The sequence below is a fragment of the Oncorhynchus tshawytscha genome, linkage group LG25 (assembly GCF_018296145.1).
Source record: "Oncorhynchus tshawytscha isolate Ot180627B linkage group LG25, Otsh_v2.0, whole genome shotgun sequence".
NCBI classification, from domain to species: Eukaryota; Metazoa; Chordata; class Actinopteri; order Salmoniformes; family Salmonidae; genus Oncorhynchus; species Oncorhynchus tshawytscha.
Window position 1 is genome coordinate 8,641,951 of NC_056453.1, and position 16,411 is coordinate 8,658,361.

Here is a 16,411-nt window from a genome sequence, read left to right on the forward strand (position 1 = left end):
TCATGGTCTTGGCCAAGAGGTCTTGGCCATTGTGGAGAGGTTGGGGTCTGTTTGATTGAGTGTGTGGACAGGTGTCTTTTATACAGGTAATGAGTTCAAACAGGTGCAGTTAATACAGGTAATGAGTGGAGAACAGGAGGGCTTCTTAAAGAAAAACTAACAGGTCTGTGAGAGCAGGAATTCTTACTGGTTGGTAGGTGATCAAATATTTATGTCATGCAATAAAATGCAAATTAATTACTTAAAAATCATACAATGTGATTTTCTGGATTTTCACAGTTGAAGTGTGCCTATGATAAAAATTACAGACCTCTACATGCGTTGTAAGTAGGAAAACCTGCAAAATCGGTAGTGTATCAAATACTTGTTCTCCCCACTGTACGTGTTCCTTTTCTCCAGGTGAGAAAGGGCAGTGTGGTGTGCAATTGAGATTGCGTCATCTGTGGATCTGTTGGGGCGGTATGCGAATTGGAGTGGGTCTAGGGTGTCCGGGAGGCTGCTATTGATGTGAGCCATGACCAGCCATGCCGGAGTCGCTTCTTCACAGTTGACGTTGAGACTGGTGTTTTGCGGGTACTATTTAATGAAGCTGCCAGTTGAGGACTTGTGAGGAGTATGTTTCTCAAATTAGACACTCTAATGTACTTGTCCTCTTGCTCAGTTGTGCACTGGGGCCTCCCACTTCTCTTTCTATTCTGGTTAGAGCAAGTTTGCGCTGTTCTGTGAAGGGAGTAGTACACAGCATTGTACGAGATCTTCAGTTTCTTGGCAATTTCTCGCATGGAATAGCCTTCATTTCTCAGAACAAGAATAGACTGATGAGTTTTAGAAGAAAGTTCTTTTTTTCTGACGTTTTGATTCTGTAATCGAACCCACAAATGCTGATGCTCCAGATACTCAACTAGTCTAAAGAAGGCCAGTTTTATTGCTTCTTTCATCGGAACAACAGTTTTCAGCTGTGCTAACATAATTGCTAAAGGGTTTTCTAATGATCAATTAGCTTTATAAAATGATCAACTTGGACTAGCTAACACAACGTGCCATTGGAACACAGGAGTAATGGTTGCTGATAATGAGCCTGTGTATGCCTATGTCAATATTCCATTAAAAACAAGCTGTTTCCAGCTACAATAGTCATTTACAACATCAACAATGTCTACACTCTATTTCTGATCAATTTTATGTTATTTTAATGGACAAAAAAATTGCTTTTCTTTCAAAAACAAGGACATTTCTAAGTGACCCCAAACTTTTGAACGGTAGTGTATATTTTGTTATTGTGAAAGATGCTGTTAAGCCTCATAGCCTACCTCAGCCAGTTAAGTTAAGTAACTTCTTAGCCTGAATACAAAGTGTTATGTTTGGGGAAAATCCAATACTACTCATTACTGAGTACCACTCTCCATATTTTCAAGCATAGTGGTGGCTGCATCATGTTATGGGTATGTGTGTAATTGTTAAGGACTGGGGAGTTTTTCAAGATAAAAATAATCAATTAAATGGAGCTAAGTATAGGCAAAATCCTAGAGGAAAACCTGGTTCAGTCTGCTTTCCACCAGACACTGGGAAATTAATTCACCTTTCAGCAGGACAATTTGCTTACCAAGAAGTTGCTTACCAAGTTGCTTAGAAGACAGTGAATGTTCCTGAGTGGCCTAGTCACAGTTTTGACTTAAATCAACTTAAAAATCAATGGCAAGACCTGGAAATGGGTGTCTAGCAATGATCAGCAACCAATTTGACAGAGCTTGAAGAATTTTGAAAATAATATTGGGCAAATGTTGCACAATCCAGGTGCGGAAAAATCATATTTAATACATTTTGAATTCAGACTGTAACACAACAACATTTGGATACAGTGGAGGCTGCTTAGGGGACGACGGCTCATAATAATGGCTAGAATGGCGTTAATGGAATGGTATCAAACACATCAAAGATGTGGTTTCCATGTGGTTGGTAGCACTCCATGGACTCCATTCCAGCCATTATTATGAGCCGTCCTCCCACCAGCAACCTCCTTTTCAAAGAGTATCTTTGAGTAAATATCCCACTCCTAGCTACTTTACTGAGGAAAAATGTACTTACTATGCCTGTGATATGTGGTTGTCCCACCTAGCTATCTTAAGATGAATGCACTAACTGTAAGTCTCTCTGGATAAGAGCATCTGTTAAATTACTAAAATGTAAAATGTATGAATAATTTCTGAAGGAACTGTATATACTGTAGCTTATATTATGAATAACATATACATGTATAAAATACAATATCCAAAGGTAAAAGTTTATTATAAATATCATGAATTTTGCATCCTATTTATATGGGGAATGGTAACTACTGCTCAACTTCCAAAGGTCCAATCAACCATAGACAAATGATAGTATACCTAGCTTCACGTTGAAATTATGTCCTTCACATATCAGCTTGTGTAAGAGAAGTTAAGAGTTACTTTCAACTATTCAATGTTATTTAGGGGTCCTACGCAAATGAGTGTGGAAGCTGATCAATGTCTAAATGTGTTGACATGACACCTCAGCTGAAAACAAACACAGCTTGTTTCCAAAGTTAAGGAGGGGTACATAGAGGTAGGCATCTGGACGGTAGACTTGTTCTCATTGATGTGCATTACCCCTAATAACCCAGTAGGAGTCACTGTTCAAGCAGGAATCATTGGACTGTGGCTTCACATTTTTTTTTAAATTATACCTCTTATTTCAGGTTGATAGCATGGCGTTGAAACAATGACGTTGATTCAGACCATTTTCATATAAACATTGGTACAAGGTCAAATAAAATATATCTAATCAAATATGAAATTCAATTTCAACCACCCAGTAAATATTGAATATAGGATGAAATTAGATTGATGTAACAGCCTAGTCTGGTTAAGTTTATTTAAGTTTTACCCGAATTTCAATGTTTACCATGCTGCTAGAAATGAGATGAAAACAGTACTGGATGGTGACTTTTTTCAAATCCAATGTTCTTTCCATGTTGATTCCAGAGAGGGGCACGTCTGTCAGGATAACTCAACTCCTATTTCTGCAGTGGTTCGCATGTAGACTGAAAGGACTCTACCTGACACCAAATTATTCAAAGTGTCCTCTTATGTGGACAGCCGAAGAACCCTTTGAATAAACCTTTTTGGTTCCAGGTAGAGGATCAAATCAAATCAAATCAAATGTATTTGTCACATACACATGGTTAGCAGATGTTAATGCGAGTGTAGCAAAATGCTTGTGCTTCTAGTTCCGACAATGCAGTAATAACCAACGAGTAATCTAACTAACAATTCCAAAACTACTACCTTATACACACAAGTGTAAGGGATAAAGAATATGTACATAAAGATATATGAATGAGTGATGGTACAGAGCGGCATAGGCAAGATGCAGTAGATGGTATCGAGCACAGTGTATACGTATGAGATGAGTAATGTAGGGTATGTAAACAAAGTGGCATAGTTTAAAGTGGCTAGTGATACATGTATTACATAAAGATGCAGTAGATGATATAGAGTACAGTATATACGTATGAGATGAGTAATGTAAGGTATGTAAACATTATATTAAGTAGCACTGTTTAAATTGGCTAGTGATATATTTTACATCAATTCCCATCAATTCCCATTATTAAAGTGGCTGGAGTTGAGTCAGTGTGTTGGCAGCAGCCACTCAATGTTAGTGGTGGCTGTTTAACAGTCTGATGGCCTTGAGATAGAAGCTGTTTTTCAGTCTCTCGGGCCCAGCTTTGATGCACCTGTACTGACCTCGCCTTCTGGATGATAGCGGGGTGAACAGGCTCGGTTGGTTGTTGTCCTTGATGATCTTTATGGCCTTCCTGTGACATCAGGTGGTGTAGGTGTCCTGGAGCACAGGTAGTTTGCCCCCGGTGCTGCGTTGTGCAGACCTCACTACCGTCTGGAGAGCCTTACGGTTGAGGGCGGAGCAGTTGCCGTACCAGGCGGTGATACAGCCCGACAGGATACTCTCGATTGTGCATCTGTAGAAGTTTGTGAGTGCTTTTGGTGACAAGCCGAATTTCTTCAGCCTCCTGAGGTTGAAGAGGCGCTGTTGCGCCTTCTTCACGATGCTGTCTGTGTGGGTGGACCATGGTACTGATGGTGAGTTGACGCTGCTCTTATATTCAGTAGTTCTTCTCGACTGTATGTAATGAAACCTAAGATGACCTGGGGTACCAATGTAAGAAATAACACGTAAAAAAACTGCATAGTTTCCTAGGAACGCGAAGCGAGGCGGCCATCTCTGTCGGCGCCGGAAAGGGTATGCACCATATCCTGACAAATTCTTAATCTTTTAGACATATTTTTGACGCTTGACGCATTGCAAGTCCCGCCTTTCCCATCTCCTCATTGGTTTTTAGGAGCAAATACCCACGTGGGTGATTGAAAGATGAACTGAGGTCCACACTCCAGTCAAGAGAACTGTAGCCTTCTGTTCAGACCTACACTGACTGTAGGTCTATAACCTCTCACCTAGCCTTAATATTAACTCATGCACAATTAAGCATTTCTTGCTGTAAAATTATACACCAAATGTAGGCTAAATTTTGACTCGGGAACAGGAGAAATATAATTTCTTTCTTTCAGCATCTTGAGAGTGTTACGGTTTTCTTCCGTCGAAAGAGAGTCGGACCAAAATGCAGCGTGGTAAGTTAGATACATGTTTAAAAAATGAATAAACACGAAATACAAAACAACAAACGGAACGTGAAAACCTATACAGCCTATCTGGTGAAATACAAAACCCTGAGACAGGAACAATCACCCACGAAACACTCAAAGAATATGGCTGCCTAAATATGGTTCCCAATCAGAGACAACGAGAATCACCTGCCTCTGATTGAGAACCGCCTCAGGCAACCATAGACTTTGCTAGAACACCCCACTAAGCCACAATCCCAAAACCTACGAAAAAACCCCATATATAAACACAACACAAAATAAACCCATGTCACACCCTGGCCTGACCAAATAAATATATAAACACAAAATACTAAGACCAGGGCGTGACAGAACCCCCCCCCTCCCAAGGTGCGGACTCCCGGCCGCACACTAAAACCCATAGGGGAGGGTCCGGGTGGGCGTCTGTCCACGGTGGCGGCTCCGGCTCGGGACGTGGACCCCACTCCAACCAAGTCTTAGTCCCCCTGTAACGCATCCTTTGATTGGCGACCCTCGCCGCCGACCTTGGCCTAATAACCCTCACCAAGGACCCCACTGGACTGAGGGGCAGCTCGGGACTGAGGTAGAAGCTCGGGACTGAGGGGAAGCTCGGGACTGAGGGGAAGCTCGGGACTGAGGGGTAGCTCGGGACTGAGGGGTAGCTCGGCACTGAGGGGAAGCTCGGCACTGAGGGGAAGCTCAGCACTGAGAGGATGCCTAGAACCGAGAGGAAGCCCAGTATTGAGAGGAAACTCAGGCAGGTAGTAGGCTCTGGCAGATCCTGGCTCGCTGGTGGTTCTGGCAGATCCTGTCTGACTGGCGGATCCTGGCTGACTGGCGGATCTGGAGGATCATGGCTGACTGGCGGATCCTGGCTGACTGGCGGATCTGGAAGATCCTGGCTGACTGGTGGATCCTGGCTGACTGGCGGATCTGGAAGATCCTGGCTGACTGGTGGATCCTGGCTGACTGGCGGATCTGGAAGATCATGGCTGACTGGCGGATCCTGGCTGACTGGCAGATCTGGCGGATCCTGGCTGACTGGCGGATCCTGTCTGAATGGTGGATCCTGGCTGAATGGCGGATCTGGAAGATCCTGGCTGACTGGCGGATCCTGGCTGACTGGCGGATCTGGAAGACCCTGGCTGAATGGCGGATCTGGAAGATCCTGACTGACTGGCGGATCCTGGCTGACTGGCAGATCTGGAAGATCCTGGCTGACTGGCGGCTCTGGCTGCTCCATGCAGACTGGCAGCTCTGGCTGCTCCATGCAGACTGGCAGCTCTGGCTGCTCCATGCAGACTGGCAGCTCTGGCTGCTCCATGCAGACTGGCAGCTCTGGCTGCTCCATGCAGACTGGCAGCTCTGGCTGCTCCATGCAGACTGGCAGCTCTGGCTGCTCCATGCAGACTGGCAGCTCTGGCTGCTCCATGCAGACTGGCAGCTCTGGCTGCTCCATGCAGACTGGCAGCTCTGGCTGCTCCATGCAGACTGGCAGCTCTGGCTGCTCCATGCAGACTGGCAGCTCTGGCTGCTCCATGCAGACTGGCAGCTCTGGCTGCTCCATGCAGACTGGAAGCTCTGGCTGCTCCATGCAGACTGGAAGCTCTGGCTTCTCCATGCAGATTAGCAGCTCTGGCTGCGTTGAACAGGCAGGAGACTCCGGCAGCGCTGGAGAGAAGGAAGGCTCTGGCAGCGCCAAACAGGCGGGAGACTCCGGCAGCGCTGGAGAGGAGGAAGGCTCTGATAGCGCTAGACAGGCGGGAGACTCCGGCAGCGCTGGAGAGGAGGAAGGCTCTGGCAGCGCTAAACAGGCGGGAGACTCCGGCAGCGCTGGAGAGGAGGAAGGCTCTGGTAGCGCTAAACAGGCGGGAGACTCCGACAGCTCTGGAGAGGAGAAAGGCTCTAACAGCTCTGAACAGGCGAGGCGCACTGAAGGCCTGGTGCGTGGTGCTGGCACTGGTGGTACTGGACCGAGGACACTCACAGGAAGCCTGGTGTGGGGAGCTGCCACCGGAGAACTGGTGTGTGAAGGTGGCACAGGATGGACCGGACCGTGAAGGTGTACTGGAGAGCCTGAGAGCAGGACTGGCACAGGACGTGCAAGGCTGGGTAGGTACACAGGAGGCCTAGTGCGTGAGGCTGGCACACTCTTCACCAGCCGACTAACACGCACCTCAGGACCAGTATGGAGCGCTGACCCAGGTGCCATCAAATCCCCGACACGCTCCGTCGGACAAATATCATACCTAAAGCACCAAACTAGCAACTCCCTCATAACTCTCTCCTCCACTTTCCCCATTAACTCCTTCACAGTCTCTGCTTCACTCACCTCCAACACCGGCTCTGGTTCTAGTCTCCTCCTTGGCGCCTCACGATAAACAGGTGGAGTTGGCTCAGGTCTGAACCCTGACTCTGCCACACTCTCCCTGAGCCCTCCCCCCCAATACATTTTTGGGGCTGACTCTCGGGCTTCCATCCGCGTCGCCGTGCTGCCTCTTCATACCAGCGCCTTTACGCTTTCGCCGGCGGCGATATTCTCCAGGCTGTGTCCAGGGTCCTTTTCCGTCCAATATCTCCTCCCACGTCCAGAAGTCCTGTGATCGCTGCTCCTCACGATAAACAGGGGGAGTTGGCTCAGGTTTGAGCCCAATAAATTTTAGGGGCTGACTCATGGGTTTCCTTCTGCGCCGCCGTGCTTGTCTCTTCGACTCCATTCTCCTATAGCTCTCTTCACATTGCTCCAGCGAATCCCAGGCGGGCTCCGGCACTCTCTCTGGGTCGACCGCCCACATGTCTATTTCCTCCCAAGTCTTATACTCTAAACTTCGTAGCTCCTGCTGCCGCTGCCTGTCACCACGCTGCTTGGTCCTGGTGTGGTAGGTGATTCTGTTACGGTTTTCTTCCGTCGAAAGAGAGTCGGACCAAAATGCAGTGTGGTAAGTTAGATACATGTTTAATAAACGAATAAACACGAAATACAAAACAACAAACGGAACGTGAAAACCTATACAGCCTATCTGGTGAAATACAAAACACTGAGACAGGAACAATCACCCACGAAACACTCAAAGAATATGGCTGCCTAAATATGGTTCCCAATCAGAGACAACGAGAATCACCTGCCTCTGATTGAAAACCGCCTCAGGCAACCATAGACTTTGCTAGAACACCCCACTAAGCCACAATCCCAAAACCTACGAAAAACCCCCATATATAAACACAACACAAAATAAACCCATGTCACACCCTGGCCTGACCAAATAAATATATAAACACAAAATACTAAGACCAGGGCGTGACAGAGAGCATGCCAATGCACAGTTCGATGCCATCTGTAGAGGTGCTATCTTTATCAGCATCATAAAAGCTGATAGACGGATAGTAGCTGAAAGCTGATAGTAGGATTTAAACCACGTAAAATATGCATCAAAGCCGAACTGGAATCTTATCAGAAACATGTTGGGTCGTTTTCACAGCTTTCTATTTTCTTACAACCGGTCAAACTGATTTGGAAATTTTGCACAGAAAATCTCCCATTCTTTCAGAGGTAGGCTATTACATTTTCTCCCTGGTCCCTAAAAGTCTTTGCTCCGCAAAAGATGTAGAGATGACTGAGAACACTTTTACCAATGTCAACTAGATTGAAGCATTCATTCGATTTATGACGTTACTCTGGTGAGCAAGGGTTCATTTAGTCTTCCAGGGAAACATCACGACAGAAGAGAAGCTGCATGTATCTAATTATAGACAAGTTGACTAACAAATAGCCTACCAAGATCTTGGAAATTCTGAGCAAACGTATCTAAATCAGGCCAAAATAAATCCTGCACCCCCTGTCAAAAAGTCGTTCCGCCGTCTGACTGTAGCCTACTGTGCATTTTCTATTAGAGTATTTAGAGCAGCCTCAGACCCTACCTGGAAAATGACTGTCAGTGTGTGTAACTGTGTGAGCAAAAGAGAGAGAGAGTTCCAATGTTGGCCGTCACAACAATTGACTTATTTGTAATGTCATTAACTCACGGTTTAATTCATACGCTGGAGTAAATCTCATTCAAAGTCCCGTCCATCTAATGGCTCAGGGATTGAATCCAAGAATAGAGGGACCCCGCCAGATCCATATACCGTTCTGGTACCCACTGATATGCCCTCCTGTTTACATCCAAGAAGAAGTACAGAAATGATTGATGATTGTTTATAAATGGAGTTACATTGAAACTGTACTATAATGTACTCTTCACGCACACGCACCCACTCACCCCACCCCTACACACCTTCACCCACTAACACACAGCTTTATTTGCTAAGTGATGAAGTGTGTACTGCAGAAGACATAGGGAGCTACACGCTGCTACTCTTAGCCAGAGGTGGGACCAAGTCATTGTTTTACAAGTCACAAGTAAGTCTCAAGTCTTAAGTCTCAAGTCAAGTCTCAAGTCTCAAGTCAAGACCGTCAAGTCTCAAGTCCTAAACTTTGAGTTTCGAGTCCTAATCAAATCAGAATGTGCTTTTCACCAAATGTAATACAATTTCATATTTTTAACAAGAGTAATAGTTAGTATATTACATTTATGCAAATCATGAATGCTTTTAAAAATATCTATATATTTATTACTTTCCAAATAAATGTTATATTTCCATGGAAATACATGGGTAGCCATGAGAAAGACCCCTCCAATAGTGATCGACTATCGAGGATCGTTATGGGGCGCACTGTGTGTGTGGTTACAGTAGGCTAACATATGTCAATGGCTTTAGGAACTGCCTAGCCAGTTGTAGCTCAATCTTGGGTGCAATGATCACGTTCCCGCATTGACTGACTGTGTGGAGGCTCATTGATTTAACGTTACGTTGCCTACATGCTACACTGGTAAAGTTATAAATTATATAGCTGCCGGCTATATTAGCCACGACTTACCGTTCTTTGTGCAGCTTCAAATGTTGAACAACGTTGGAAATTGTTGCACCTTTGCAAGGTGCAATCCGTCTTCTGTTGATACAGCATCGTCTTTATATCCGAAAATAATAATTTGGGGTAACGTCTTTCCAAGGGCTCCATCTGAATTCACCCACCGACGTTCCTCTGCACTGCCACTTTTTCTCAGCTGGCACAATTTGATTGGCTGCTGTTCGATTCATACTGTAATCCGTTAAAAAAAGAGTTGATGCGCTGCACACTTTTTTAAATGACATAATTTTAAATATTTGGGCTTGGTGAGGGTATCTGGTGAGGGTATCAAGTAAGGTTGACTCAAAAGGCTCAAGTCCAAGTCAAGTCACGAGTCATTGGTGTTAAAGTCAAAGTCGAGTTGCAAGTCATCATATTTGTGACCCGAGTCTGACTCGAGTCCAAGCTATGTGACTCGAGTCCACACCTCTACTCTTAGCACAGAAAGGCTGCTGAAGATGGAATAAAGACCAAGTCTCCGCTCCAGCCTCTCCTGTTATTCATCACCTAGATCAGTGTTTCCAAAATCCAGTCCTCAAGTACCCCCAACAGTACGCATTTTTGTTGTAGCCCCGGACAAGCACATCTGATTCAACTTGTCAACTAATCATCAAGCCCTCAATTAGTTCAATCAAGTGAGTTTGTCCGGGGCTACAACAAAAATGTGTGCCGTTGGGGCTACTCGAGAACTGGAGTTGGGAAACACTGATCAAGATCAATACCCAGGGCCTGGCGAGCTAAGAATAGAAACAGCCTAAGTTATAGAACCGCTGCCATAGGAGTTGAACAATATAAATGGGCACTGGCTAGGAGCCTGAGCAGTAGTCCCATCCATCAGATCTAGATCCTCTCATCACCCTCATTGTGAGTTGCAGCTGATCCCTCTGCAGAAATACAAGGCCTTTCTGTTTTTCTCTGCCTGTTCTCTCCTATTATGTTCTATTCCTGTCAGGGCACGGATACAGTGAGCCAGAGAGAGGAGCTGTTAGAGGGGGTGGAAGTGAGGGAATAGGTGAGAGAGTGAAAGGAACTGACAGTCAGGTCTCATTCTTGTCCCCCCCTTTCCTTCTGACTCTCTCGCTCTCTCTTTCCCAATCTCTGTCTCGTTTCTGTCATTGCCCGAAACCAGTCAGTGTGCACATGTTTCCTCCCACACTCTGTGGGTATGTGGAAGAAAAGGCTGCAGGTATCTAGGAGCAGGGCTTCACGCAGGAAATGCAATTCTCAGTAAGTTTCTATAGCCACTGGCATTCAAGGGTTAGGATGGAGTGCTTTCTCAATTGCTTGTTAGAGAAGGTAGGGGTTGATAGTGACATAGTTAACATGATCTGTGTGGTTTGGAGTGAACTAGAGTTAACTGTGATTTTGTATTAGTTAGCCTTTGCGCGAATCATATCTGTGAGACCAATACATCACTTGTATTGATAGTAATAAAAATGTATTTGTAAAGCGCGTACATTACACATAATGTATGCACTGTGTCCATTTTGGGCAAATAATACCTCAGTGCTTTACCTTAACTGCCATGTTACTAGTGTTTACTTTCACATTAAGTACGACTCTGCTGTTAAACCGTTTTGGACAAGAGTAGGCAGGGGTCAAGAACCTATCTCCATCCATTCTATTGTTTTTTTGAGTCTCTCCCTTTTCACACATGTATTTGGGTTTTATGAGACACCCCGTGAGAGCCTTCGTGTCCAAACCCATGCAGCGTGATAAATGCAAAATATTTGGTCATGTGTCAAGTGGATGTAGACGGGAGGGGTATTATATGCCAGCTGAGCCTAAATGCTGCAATTGTGGTGGTGAACAAGCACCCGAATCTCTGAAGTGTCCTGTTAGGGTGAAGGAGACGGAGGTGGTAAGAATAAGGGGTGTCCAGTATGTCTCCTATACGGAGGTGGTGAGTAGAGTGGCAGAAAGGAGTGAAGTTGAAAAAGAATGGCAGTAGGGCGTATAGACACCAGATGATATTCCTTGTCAACAGAGGGATCCTGACATTTTGCATGTAAAGAAGGCAGACTTTGTAGCGTTTACTGTATTGGTTATCAACTGCACAGCACAAACCAAGAATCAGCACAAACAAGGAATCCTGTCGATGAATGCTCCGTCCTCACAGGCATCTTAGCCTGTTCAGGAATGTAATTTGAACTGTGAGTGACTGAAGGAGTGGGATGGTTTTCATATTTTGTTGTATGATATCGCCCCCGGAAATGAATATTTTTGTTTCAATACCTCGTACAGTAATACACCAATAGCTGCAGTCTGCCATAAAACCGTAAAGAAGAAGAAATAGGCAGAGTTTATGACTTTGTGGCTGAGATCTCCCCCAATGTAAAGTGAACATTCCTGGTATATGGTTAGCTCAGCACATGAAAATGCCATATGTTTGTGATTTTTAATTTATTTATTACTCTACCTTCAGTGGGTTATTTTGTTTATTCACCTTAGTGAAAGTATACATTCATGCTCATCCTAGTGATCTTAGCAACCTCATTCTCCGTTATAATGGCAACTTAGCTAAAGTAAACCAAAAAACTATGTTTGTTGTACAGTATTGAGCAATACTCTGTGACAGTGAGTGATGAGGGAGTGGGTGACGTAATATGTCAGATTTCTATTCACTACACACCATAAATGTCCCAAATGGAGCTTGGCCTAGTTTGTTCTATAAGGCAGCCAAATGGCTGTTACTCAGAAGAATGTTTAAAAAAATTCTTTAGCACACTGTTTAGTAAAGTTAACCTTCCTGATATATGGTTAGGTCAAGGGATTATCAGGGAAATGAATTATCCAAATTAAAATGCTCTCTAATTACGTTGATTCATCGGTACGTGCATACATTTACCAATTCCCACGATAACTTGTAATATAATGTCTCCCCAAATTCCCCATTCCACCCTAATCGTCTCTGTTTCTTCATCTTCATCGCAGAGCTGAAAAAACAGAAGTATTAAGCGAAGACCTTCTACAAGTAAGAAATTAGTAAAAATGTAATTTTGTGTGTGTGCATTTATGTGTGTGTTTGTGTGCTTATAAAGGCCTAATATACAGTACCTGTCAAATGTTTGGACACACCTACTCATTCAATGTTTTTTCTTTATTTGTACTATTTTCTACATTGTAGAATAATAGTGAAGACATCAAAACTATGACATAACACATATGGAATCATGTAGTAACCAAAAAAGTGTTAAACAAATGTTATATTTATATATTTTATATTTGAGATTCTTCAAAGTAGCCACCCTTTGCCTTGGTGACAGCTTTGCACAGTCTTTGCATTCTCTAAACCAACTTCACCTGGAATGCTTTTCCAATGGTCTTAAAGGAGTTCCCACATATGCTGAGCACTTGTTGGCTGCTTTTCCTTCACTCTGCCGTCCAACTCATCCCAAACCATCTCAATTGGGTGATTGTGGAGGCAGATCACCTGATGCAGCACTCCATCACTCTCCTTCTTGGTCAAATAGCCCTTACATAGCCTGGAGGTGTGATGGGTCATTGTCCTGTTAAAAAACAAATGATAGTCCCACTAAGCGCAAACCAGATGGGATGGCGTATCGCTGCAGAAAGCTGTGGTAGCCATGCTGGTTAAGTGTGCCTTGAATTCTAAATAAATCACAGACAGCGTCACCAGCAAAGCACCCCCACACCATCATACCTCCTCCTTCGTGCTTCACGGTGGGAACCACACATGCGGAGATCATCGCATCACCTACTCTGCGTCTCTACAACGTAGAAATAGTAAAAATAAAGACAAGTCTTGAATTAGTAGGTTTGTCCAAACATTTGCTGATACTGTAGGTCTAGGACGTGTGTGTGTGTGTGTGTGTGTGTGTGTGTGTGTGTGAACTGCAAGTAGGTCATACCTCTATCCTGAATGTGAATCTCTATCCCTAAGAGTATGCTATGTGTGAAATGAGTGTCGAATTCCCCAAGGCAAAATTCATCAGCAATGGGAGACAGAGTCTGAACATCCCTCTGATTTACTGAGGGAGCCTGGTTGCCGTCTCTGTTCAGCTATTACATTCCAGTTCTTGCCACTCCTGTCATTTGGCAAACGGCAGGATTGGAATGTTATGTTAGCTAAAAAGGCTGGTGCCCAGACTAGGCTACTGGCTATAATTGCTACAGATGAATGAAGTTGTCAAGGGATGTGACATCGGTTCCACTGGATGGATTTTGGATGAGTGTAGCTGTGTAGGGAACACTTAAGTCTCAAAGAGCACACTTACTTGGCACACTTCAGATTACCTGTGTGTGTGTGTGTGTGTGTGTGTGTGTACGTGTGTGTGTACGTGTGTGTGTACGTGTGTGTGTGTGTGTGTTTGTGTGTCTGTCTGTAGAGAGATGCCCAGCTTACTGAGCCCTGTCCTACTGTCTGTCCATCAGGTGGAGAAGCGGCTGGAGCTGGTCAAGCAGGTGTCCCACAGCACCCACAAGAAGCTGACCGCCTGTCTGCAGGGCCAACAGGGGGTGGATGTGGAGAAGAGATCTGTCAGATCGCCCTCGGTGAGTCTGCCTGTATTTTTCCTTTTCCTTCTTGTAATGCTGACATTGATATGACAGTAGAGTGTGGTACATGTTCTATTTTCTGTGTAGAAAAAGCTACCCCTCACAACACTAGCACAATGTCTGGTGGAGGGAGCAGCAGTGTTGGGTGACGACTCGCTACTGGGGTGAGTGCACACACAAACAGACACAAATACACTAACACACATACATTAATCTCCTTAATTACAGAATGATCATCTGCCACATCCGTCATGGGATTTTTTAAAGTGTGCTGACATGGAAAACGTGGAAGTGTCACCCAGTGAACCAGGCCCGTTCACTGGGTGACACATGATCAACAGCAGAGCGATTATTACGGTCATTGCTAGTGAAGACTGAGCTCTTTATTGTATTGCATCAGCAAATTTTAACAGCATATAACACTTTTATCCATTATTGTGAAGGTGTGGACTTTGCCATAGTGATAGCACATACAATAATACCACACAATTTCTAGTGAAATGAGGTCTGGTCTCGTTTTGTGTTCTAATTGGCTATATGCTATTTTCTCTGGCCTCTCATTGGCCGGTTGCAGGAAGATGCTGAAGCTGTGTGGTGAGACACAGGAGAAGATGGCTCTGGAGCTCATCCTGTTTGAGTTCACCATTGAGAGAGACGTGGTGGAACCCCTATACGAACTGGCAGAGGTACTTACTGTAGACCATAACAACCATCATCTGTACCACGGTCATGAACGTCACCACTGCAAATTTATCTCACCTACAAAGCTACACAAGCTGTGAGAACATGATTCCTATGACAATGCCCGAGTGTCTCTATCCAATCTTTCACACTACAGAACAAACCAGAGTAAAGTGTCTTTGTTTTATGATGTGATTTCACTCAGGTGGAAATCCCCAACATCCAGAAACAAAGGAAACATTTAGCAAAACTGGTTTTGGACATGGACTCGGCACGCACAAGGTACGAGCTGCTGACTGACAGTGTGTGTGGGTGTCTGTGTCAGTATGTGAGGAGTCTCTGTGTGATTTTCAAGGTGCTTTTGTTGTGTGTATCTGTGTGTAAAAAAGGATTCGTGATTTGCCCGTCGTTTCCAAAACAGAGAGAAACTCAATCCTCTGTGAACGGACCTCATTACAGCGTTCCACATGAACGTCACTGTTTGATCGCCCATATTTTACAGTGAGGATATAGGCGTGGCCACATTCTCCTCCCCTCAAATACTCACCTCATCATACCCCTTCACCTTATTAATATATACCTCACATTGGCTCTCCACCTCACCTTGGCTCTCCACCTCACTTTGGCTCTCCATGGATCTTCTTTCCTTTACCAGGATTTCCTTTTACAGTCATGCTTCCAGCATAACTCAGTATCTCTCCAATGCCCTTCCCGTATTCAGGACTGTGGCTCAGGGATAGACTGCAACCACAGCCTTTGCCTCTGTGCTGAGTCTGACCCATACATATTACACACACATTAGGGGCCAAGACATTGGGGAAATGTAGTGCATTTTCCTCACAGAGCTCCTGCAGTTTCTTCTGCTGACCCAAATGTGTGTCACGTTTTTTCCCCATCACCCTGCTGTGTGCATTGAGCTCCCTTGGCAGCAGTGGACATTATCTCTGCTCTGTGACTCAAACCTCTCAGACCCATACAAATAAACCAGAGAGAGAGGGGGAGAGATACTATGGACAAGTGGGTAGGATAGAGAGGAGAGAGAGGAAGGCAGACAGAAGGACAGGCAGGCAGACAGATAGACAGACACAGACAGACTGGGAAGTGAACAAGTGCACACTTAGGGCATAACGATAGAGAATTGGGAAGCAGCGGATGTCTATATGTTTACATAGGATGTGTAACCCCCCCTCTTTCTTCCCCTCCACCCCTCAGGTTCCACCAGTCCTCCAAGTCTGGTATGTCCAGCAACGTGCAGCCAGGGGCCAAGGGCGAGCACCTCAGGGAAGAGATGGAAGAGGCAGCCAATCGAATGGAGATCTGTCGAGTCAGTCTACATCTCCTTTTCCTCGCTCTCGTTCTCTTTCTAACGCTCCTCAATATGTTTTCTCTGAAATTGCTGTTTATTTTCTGAAGTTACCCTTTTGTATTTTTCCAGGATCAATTATCAGCAGACATGTACAATTTTGTGGCCAAAGAAATTGACTATGCAAGCTACTTTCAGACAGTAAGGGCTGAACGGTCTCTCTCTAATATGTCTTCACTATGTCTTCACTATGTCTTCATTGAAGTACAAACAAGGACA

The 16,411-nt window shown here is 44.8% G+C and overlaps 1 protein-coding gene across 2 annotated transcripts in view; it reads left to right on the plus strand.

The window, feature by feature from the left end:
* LOC112224749 (rho GTPase-activating protein 44-like) overlaps positions 1-16,411 on the plus strand; it is a 115,669-nt gene that overhangs the window by 84,343 nt on the left and 14,915 nt on the right. For both annotated transcript variants that reach the window (XM_042305914.1, XM_042305913.1), the window contains exons 2-8: positions 12,565-12,604; positions 14,026-14,145; positions 14,236-14,312; positions 14,723-14,834; positions 15,035-15,111; positions 16,042-16,153; positions 16,265-16,333. In XM_042305914.1, coding sequence (XP_042161848.1) covers positions 12,565-12,604; positions 14,026-14,145; positions 14,236-14,312; positions 14,723-14,834; positions 15,035-15,111; positions 16,042-16,153; positions 16,265-16,333 — 607 coding nt within the window. The remainder of the gene's footprint in view (positions 1-12,564; positions 12,605-14,025; positions 14,146-14,235; positions 14,313-14,722; positions 14,835-15,034; positions 15,112-16,041; positions 16,154-16,264; positions 16,334-16,411) is intronic.